Raw genomic sequence first — 8,524 nt, forward strand, 5'->3', positions numbered from 1 at the left:
GAGACCGGCGACGAGGGGGACCGGCGTCAAGGGCAGCGACGGGCGAGAAACGCGCGGGCAGCGCTTGGAGGCCGGGCGTGTCGCTCCTTAATGGCGGCGCGATGGGGATTGTTTCCTGGAAGAATACGTACGGAAGAGGAAGGAAGGCATCGTGCGGCTAATGTTTGTTAGATCGGACGCTGGTGCTGCGACCGGCCCAAATTTGGGCCGGCGCACCGGCGCCTATAAGTGGCCAATGTGGCAAATCTTATGCCTCTGTTTCAAAGAGGGGAAAGAAACTCTCGTATGGTATCCTAGGGCCAATTGAAGAGAAATCACACAGAACAGCAGATAAACTGATCCAGCCAATGTCTCTGTAAGCACCAGGCAGGTGGGTGAAACAGAGAGTGGCGCCAACATACAGTGTCTGCTACAAACCTACATCATTTGATTAGAAGCATCCTACATAGCCCTCATATTTACAGAGAGAGAGAGGACATGGAGAGGGACAGAGACGGACGATCAGGCTGGCATGATTCGACCCTTCAAAGTTCAAAGGACCATCAGTCAGTTCACACCGACGACATCCTCGATCCCGTTTTCCTTGATCAGATCAGTGAACTGGTTCAAGTAGCTCACGAGCCCACCTAGCGACTTGATCAGCTCGTCGGCTTTCTGCCGAGTGGTCTCCATTGCATCAGGTGAGATGGCATAGGCAGGAGCATTGTGGTGGCCACCATCTTCATCAGCCTCTCCACTTAGTATCATATGAATATGCTGTGCGTTCTCGTTTAGCTTGTTGGCTAACTCCCATGCGTCGGCTTGGCTTTTCTTTGGTTCGTTGTGGGTCTCCATCTCACACCCTTGTGGACAAAAGAGCACAGAGGCATGAAGTTAACCGCAATCAAAATGTAACATGAATCAAAAACATTCACATTAACTGGTAGTACATGGTAGGGGTCAGGGATTTAGGTCATAATTCATCTAGAGACGAGATTAACTAAACATGTACTCCCTCCGTTCCTAAATATAAGTCTTTTTAGACATTTCAAATGGACCACAACATATGGATGTATATAGACATATTTTAAAGTGTAGATTCACTCATTTTGCTCCGTATGTAGTCACTTGTTGGAATCTCTAGAAAGACTTATATTTCGGAACAGAGGGAGTATCATCATCATGTGTGTTCATAGGATCTGTTTTGGAGATTCATGAATACAAAAGCAGGTGTTTATGCAAAGCTATTGATCTAATAGCAAGGCCAATGCAATAAAAAGACGCAATGTTGGTAGAAAATGGGCTGCAACTGATACAAATCCACCTGCACGACCTACACAAGACAACAGACCACGTACTATCAATTTCTACGACAAATACAACAACAACAACAACAACAACAACAACAACAAAGCCTTTAGTCCCAAACAAGTTGGGGTAGGCTAGAGGTGAAAACCATAAGATCTCGCAACCAACTCATGGTTCTAGCACATGGATAGCAAGCTTCCACGCACCCCTGTCCATGGCTAGTTCTCTGGTAATACTCCAATCCTTTAGATCTCTCTTTACAGACTCTTCCCATGTCAAGTTCGGTCTACCCCGACCTCTCTTGACATTATCAGCACGCTTTAGCCGTCCGTTATGCACTGGCGCTTCTGGAGGCCTGCGCTGAATATGCCCTAACCATCTCAGACGATGTTGGACAAGCTTCTCTTCAATCGGTGCTACCCCAACTCTATCTTGACAAATACTGAATCAAATGCTTCACACAGATCGCTATAAACACAGTAGATTTGGAATCGGTCTATAATTACAGCATTTATAACCTAGAACCAATTACGGAATACAGGCTTACCACTTCTTAATAATGAGATCACATATCATGTTTTATCGAAGCAAAGCATATTCCGTCAGGAGCATTGTGAAATAGCACCTCATTCCATCAAAATAATACAATGACAAGAGAAATGCTTGATATTCATAAATAAGCAAAATGGCAAGATTTTTTTCTTTCTTTAGGATAAGTTAAAATATGGATATATTAACTTTTATAAAGATGTTATCGGGTGATGACCACCTGTTCATCGTTGGATGGGATCTGAATCGCATGATTCACACCTTCCTTAGTAATTTTCCACCTCCACCCCCCAACCCCACTCTTGGCATAGCCTTTTCACTCAACATGCCAACAATACAATTTTATTATTGTGTACCAACGCACAGGTCTGTACTCCTAGATGTTAATTGGTGGCCGGGATCCATTCGCCGTTGGATCAGAATCAGATGTCAATCAAACGGCATGACATTCCTCTTACACTCTTGGCACAGACTTTTCGCTCGATGTGCCGGGTAATATGTGAAAACCTACAGACTTGAAGTAACAAAAACAGGATTGTGGATTGTCATAGACAAAATCCATGATATGCGAGCCCACACAACGAAAGAGTGAAAGCAATTCTAGCAATTCTACCACATAACCAAAGAAGGGGGGGGGGGGGGGGGGGGGGGGGGGGGGATAAGTCTCCTCTGCATGTGTTCACCAATCACCAATACTCTGGTGCTGACATTTCATTTTTGCATCCATCACCTATAGACCGCCTTTACTGCAGCTCTTACTTACATTTGGAGGATGGAACCATGTACACATGCAAAATGCTCCACTGGCCAAATCATTCCTACCAAATATGACATGATCACCTTGCGATAATATATGGCATACGCTGCAAGCTTTATTTGCTACTAAACCATTAAGTATCCCCAACATATCATAATCAGAGCACACGATCACCCAACTGAAAACATCTAGCCGATTCATACCCACATGCGAATCAGGTGAGGTGCGTGAACATGTAAAGGAAAATGAGAAAAGAATTGTACCCAAATCATCAGAAGCATTCGCAGCATTTCCATCATCCACCTGCATCTCCTCCTCACTGCCGTCACCATCCGCCTCCTCCGCGGCACTATCCTCCTCCTCTTCTTCAACCCCAGCATCGCCACCCTCTCCCTCTCCCACCCCAGCAGGATCACCACCACCACCACCACCATTAGCACTGACCAAGCCCTCGTCGCCCTCTCCTCCCACGGCGCCACCAAGGAGCGCCTCATCGACCCGGATCAGCGCGTCCATGATGCCATACACCTCGGCGTCGAACTCCGCGGGAAGCCCAGCCTTCCTCCTGGCTGCGGCGCTCATGCGCCAGTAACTCCCCCCGGTCCGCCCCTCCCAGCGCCGCACCGCCCCGTACTCCGCCACGAGCGCCTCCCACCTCCGCTTGCACTCGCCGGCCGCCCTCCCCCTGCGCCTCGAGGGCGCCCCTCCGGCGTCGGAGAAGGCGATGTTCTCCGCGACGATGGCCCACTTCTGGAAGGCGGAAACGGAACGGGCCCAGCCGTCGTCGTCCACGGCGGCGACCGCGGCGACGAGCGCGAGGGTCTCGGCGGCGGTCCACTCGGGCGCGCGGCCGGAGCGCGTGCGGCGGGGGCTCGGGGGCCTGGAGGATTTGAAGGCGGGCGGCGGCTGGTCTCTGGCGGCGGGCGTGAGGGCCAGGGCTTTGGAAGGGGACGGCGAGGGGGACGCCGCTAGGGCCTGGACGATGCAGGGCGAGTCGGAGGCGGCTTCGTTGGGATCCACGGAGGGTAGGGCTTGGACGATGCACGGGATGTCGCCGCCGCGGGGATCCATGGAGGCGGAGGCTGTGTTGGGGCTTGGGGGAGGCGAGAGCTGAGTGACAGAGTGAGTCAGGGCGGCACGGAGGCTTCGAGCGAGTCAGCTTATTCATTGACGAGCTTGTACATAAGAAAAGAAAAAGAATGCCGAAAACAGACTAAGAGCAACTCTGGCAACCTTTTCCAAAAAAAATTGAAAAAAAAACACTGGCAAGTCGCGTAAGTAAATACCAGTACGATGATTTTATGTCCAAATATCAATCCAAAACAGTAGTCATATGGATCGATCGGCATAAATTACGATGGTCCCTTCTAACGACTCCATAGCGTAGCCTTCATATTTAGAGGCTAGGGAAGCCAATATAGAGCGTCACGGCCGGTTTCTGAAGCGCGGCGCTGGCCGTACACGCATCTGCGTGTCCTAATTTATCACCGGTTAGTGGGGCGACGTGACCGGTAACCACCAAACCATTAACGGCGGCCATCGCTCACCGGTTCCCAAGGCTACTATTCGAATGACCTTCATCCCGGCCATTTACTCCGCGCCCCTGCTCCCATCTCCTCCTTGCCGCCACCTCCACTTCCATCTCCTCCTTCTCAAAAATAGTGTCACTGTGTCAGAGCTTAGCGGACTAGCTGAAAGCGTCGGCAGAGCGGAACGTCCCGTTGCAGACACCGCGCAACCACGGGGCCAACTCTCCCTGCGCCGCACTAGCCGTGGCAACCGTTGGCTCCTCCTCCCGCGGTGGCGGCGGATCTAGAGGGTGCGTGGGAGGCACACCCCTCGTCTGGGTGAAGGAGATGGGGACGCCGGTCCCGCCAGCTACCTCGTCCAGGTCAACCATGTTGTCCTCATCGTAGCCCAGCTAGAGCTGGAGGCAGACCCACCCCCCCTCCCCCGACCTAGTCCACGCGGCGATGAGCTCACCAACATCCAAGCTCGCATCGAGGCTCGAATCATCCACGAGTACGGCTCCGCATGCACCAACGAGGAGAAGGTGCGACATCTCGCCGACAGTCACTTATGAGTCTAACCCCCTACGCCTAGATGGAGATATCTCCTCGACAGAGGAGGACGATGACGATGGCAATGACGAGGAGGGTGACGACTAGATGGTGTCGGCCACCTAGTAGTGTAGTTGTTCACCGCCTAGTAGTGTAAATAGTATAGGTCGAAAAATGTTATACAATATTTGTAATTGCTAATTATCGTAAGTAGAAAATACCCCGCACGTTGCTGCGGCAATCACTTGCAATATATTTTGATGAGATTTGATTGTGCGAAGTATAAATACTTAGATTAGTAACATGATGACCAAAATTTAAAATACATACGACTTTTTATATATGAGTGTGTATAGTTGTAAAATATTTATTAAATAGAAGTATAATAATATAATGAAAAATATTTTTCCATGCATGGTTGCATGTGGTGGTGGGTCTTTTCCTATGCATGGTTGCATGTTGAGGTGAGCCTTATCCCATCCATAATTACATGATGATGTGGCATACTTGAATGTTGAGATCAATAATTTAGTGGGGTGACTTTCTTAGGTATATAGGATGCGATAAATTTTGGCCTCTATTATAATTTTATGGTATGTAAATGCGACGGATTTTGACACTTTTTTATAGTTTTTTTTATAGTTTCTAGTAATTTATCATGTTGGAACTTGCATTTGGTTCAGCTTAATATGCATGTGCATTTTTGTAGAAAATAACAAAAAAGATCAAATAAATGAAAAGGTGTGGAGGTCGCCATATAGTGACTCTTCGTTTGTGCAGAGCCGTCGCGGCCTGCATATCAATATGAGCATGCTCCATAACCCATACAGTGATCTCCCACATGGAAATTAGCTAGACTTGCCTTAAGATCCTACCTAAAACCAGTTTTATATGTGGATTGAATGTTTTAGGTAACAAAAAACTGGATATCCAAATTTCAGCTTCTACTTCTACCTCACGTATTTTGTGCATATGCAATGCTCTAAATAATATGAAACCCATGTCAAATAATAAAACAAATAGTACATTATATAGTTCATCAATCACAACCCCAAATTCAACACAATTGTTCTTCAGACATAACACAAAGTACATCAAACATACACGGAACATAGAAGTAGTACTTGTTGCCTTGCTGCTCATTCCAATGTCCACCGCCACTTCTCATTGCGATCTTGTTGGAGATTTTAATGAGTATCCACAACTCGAATTTCTTGTTGTACTTGAAGAAAGTGTCATGCGGCATTCCCTCCTGCGTGGGTGCAACACCCTTTCCATGAAGTTACAGTAGGAGTAAGTCAGGTCACGCTCATGCTCAATGATGATGGTGTGCAAGATCATGAAGGCATTCATGATGTACTAAACGATTTCTTGGTCCCAAAACCTAATCGGCTCTCGCACAATAGCAAACTGGACTTGCAAAATCCCAAATGGTCTCTCCACATCCTTCCTAGCAGTTGCTTGAGCATTATGGAAACCAAGTAGTTCCTTACCTTGGGGGCTTGGAATTGGCTCCACAAAAGTTGCCCACTTTATATATCCATATTTGCACAAAAACAATCAAGCATGAGCTCCTTGTGGTCATCTAGCCTCCTACAAATTAACTCATGGCTGATAACGAAATAACCATGCTTTGGTTGCTCGCTCTTCTCCATGTTGATCAACATATGATAACCACAATGTCATCATCTTCATCCCACTCATATTCCTCTTTAGAGGAGGAATCATCGTACTAGAAGGAATCACGCGAACCACTCTACACAATATAACATGGTCTGCGACCGGACAATCCCTAGCTCGCAACAAATGCCAAAAAAGCATCTCCATTTCAGTGGGAGTAGCTTGTCGGGGCCAAGATGATTACCGAATGCGTAGCAATGCAATCGAGAGAGACCAAAGGTTCAAAGGGGAGCCGGGGAATGCGTCCAAGTGTGGCACCACCACGCCGATTGAGCGCCGAGATCTCGGCACGTAGACATAGCTAGCGGTGGTTGCGGAGGTCACGTTGGGGCTACCCGGCCGCTAATCGATGTCGACGGGCAGTAGTGGTGCTGCGACAACCATTCTGGATGGAGGCGGGTGGCCAGGAACGGGCGAAAATCAGTGGAATCGGGCGGGGACATCCCAAGCTTTGGCGGAGGTGGCGAGGGCCGCGGTGGATGGATTAGGCGGCAGAAAAGGGCGACGGGTGGTAGCGTGGTTTAGGGCGGCCGCAAGTACGATGATGGTACAAAGGACGGTGAGCCGGTGGTTGGGGTAGGAAAAGGTCACGGGTGCAGCAGTTGGCTTTCCGCGGCCGCAGATTTAGTTTTAGGCTTTGTGCATTTAGATTGATATATTTACCAATTGGGTGAAAAAATATACAGTATGGCCTATTTTTTTAGCAATTCACTTTTTTTTGCCCATAGAGTCTAAAATTCTAGTTTTTACCAACCAAATTCGTTCTTAGGCTAGCTGTTAGAGATATTCTACGCATCACGATTTCTTGCTAAAGGGTTGTTTGGATTAGAGAACTCCCCTTGAGATGAGTCCCCTAGCTTCTTACAACATGCAACTAAACCTTCGTGATTGAGAGCTTGCTTGTAGCAACTGAGAACTTCTGTGTAAACTACATTTTCACATTCCTTTTTTGATCACATGACTTTTTATGCGATCGGAAAACGGATAAGACCAAAGAATTCATCAATGAGGCAAACAATGCAATAGCTTCAGTGAGAGCAAAGCCCAAAATGGCATAACCAAATACTCCATCCGTTCCAAAATAAGTGACTCAAACTTGTACTAACTTTGTAGTAAAGCTAGTACAAGTTTGAGTCACTTATTTTGGGACGGAGGGAGTAATTGTTTAGCCAATGATGTTTAAACAAAATTGATTTGGCGCCGAGTTTAACATAAAGTCTCAAGATCCCGGTGAGTTAGATCAGCGACCTTGCTTTTGCTCTATCATGTGGTCAATCTTGCAATCCTAGGATTACCAAAAAAGGCTTCCTCCTCATTTCATATATAAAGAAACATAGCCAAATTGATGCAAGAAAATAAGGAGACCCTCCTACAAAGCAGATCAAAGATAAAAATAGAAATAGATGTGTAGTCGCACCCTACCACAAAACGACTTAGACTGACAAGAAAAAGAACCAGGCCTCCTTGAAAAATTGTCGGACCTCGATTCATTGCTCACACCAAACTATCGTCGGGGAGGCCCCCTGCTCCAAAGTGTGGAGTGCCGATCCTGGCCAGGATTGCCGCTGCTCACTCAATTGGTAAATATCAACTTGGTAAATACTGTATATTTTTTCACCCAGATGATCCTCTCACAGACACTCAGATGATGTCAGACAAAGTTCAATATCAACTTGCAAATTGGATCTACCTCGCGACAGGACCTTCACAAACCCTACCACATGCGATCGTACTGTAATACGATACTCCTAGACAAAGCCTTCAAAAAGGAATCATTGTACGTTTGTCGATGTTCAAATTGACAAGACAGTTTCTAAAAACGAAGTATTCTGTAAGCTAGCTTTAACAAAGACAACAACTTAGAAATGGTTTTTCTAAAAATCCTCCTAAAACTGGTTTTGCCAAAAAATGTTTCGAGGACTAGTTATTCAAACAACTACCAATTGAGATTACACTGCGTTGGATCTGTCTAATCGGGTCCCCAGCAGATCAGGTGCATCACGTTCTCATCCTTCTCCGCTTTCCTTGTCGTCCCTGCAGCCGTCTTCGCCGCCACGGGAGTTTGATCAGCCAACCCACCGGAGAGCCGGGAGCGGCGGTGAGGGACTTGCGCCACCGCTGATGGCTTAGACATCGTGGACGCCGGCTGCTCCGCGCGTACGGCGGCCTGCACTACCCTGGCGCACACCCT

General features: G+C 47.5%; 1 protein-coding gene across 1 annotated transcript; it reads right to left on the bottom strand.

Moving 5' to 3' along the window:
* Nucleotides 1-314: 314 nt before the first annotated feature.
* Nucleotides 315-3,686, bottom strand: LOC109772333 (uncharacterized). Its single transcript, XM_020331011.4, has 2 exons — nt 2,857-3,686; nt 315-842 (listed from the first exon to the last, which is right to left on the bottom strand). The coding sequence occupies exons 1-2, from the start codon at nt 3,662-3,664 to the stop codon at nt 547-549; spliced, it is 1,104 nt and encodes a 367-aa protein (XP_020186600.1). The 5' UTR covers nt 3,665-3,686; the 3' UTR covers nt 315-546.
* Between the last annotated feature and the right edge of the window lie 4,838 nt (nt 3,687-8,524).

Source organism: Aegilops tauschii, chromosome 6 (genome assembly GCF_002575655.3).
Source record: "Aegilops tauschii subsp. strangulata cultivar AL8/78 chromosome 6, Aet v6.0, whole genome shotgun sequence".
Classification (NCBI taxonomy): domain Eukaryota; kingdom Viridiplantae; phylum Streptophyta; class Magnoliopsida; order Poales; family Poaceae; genus Aegilops; species Aegilops tauschii.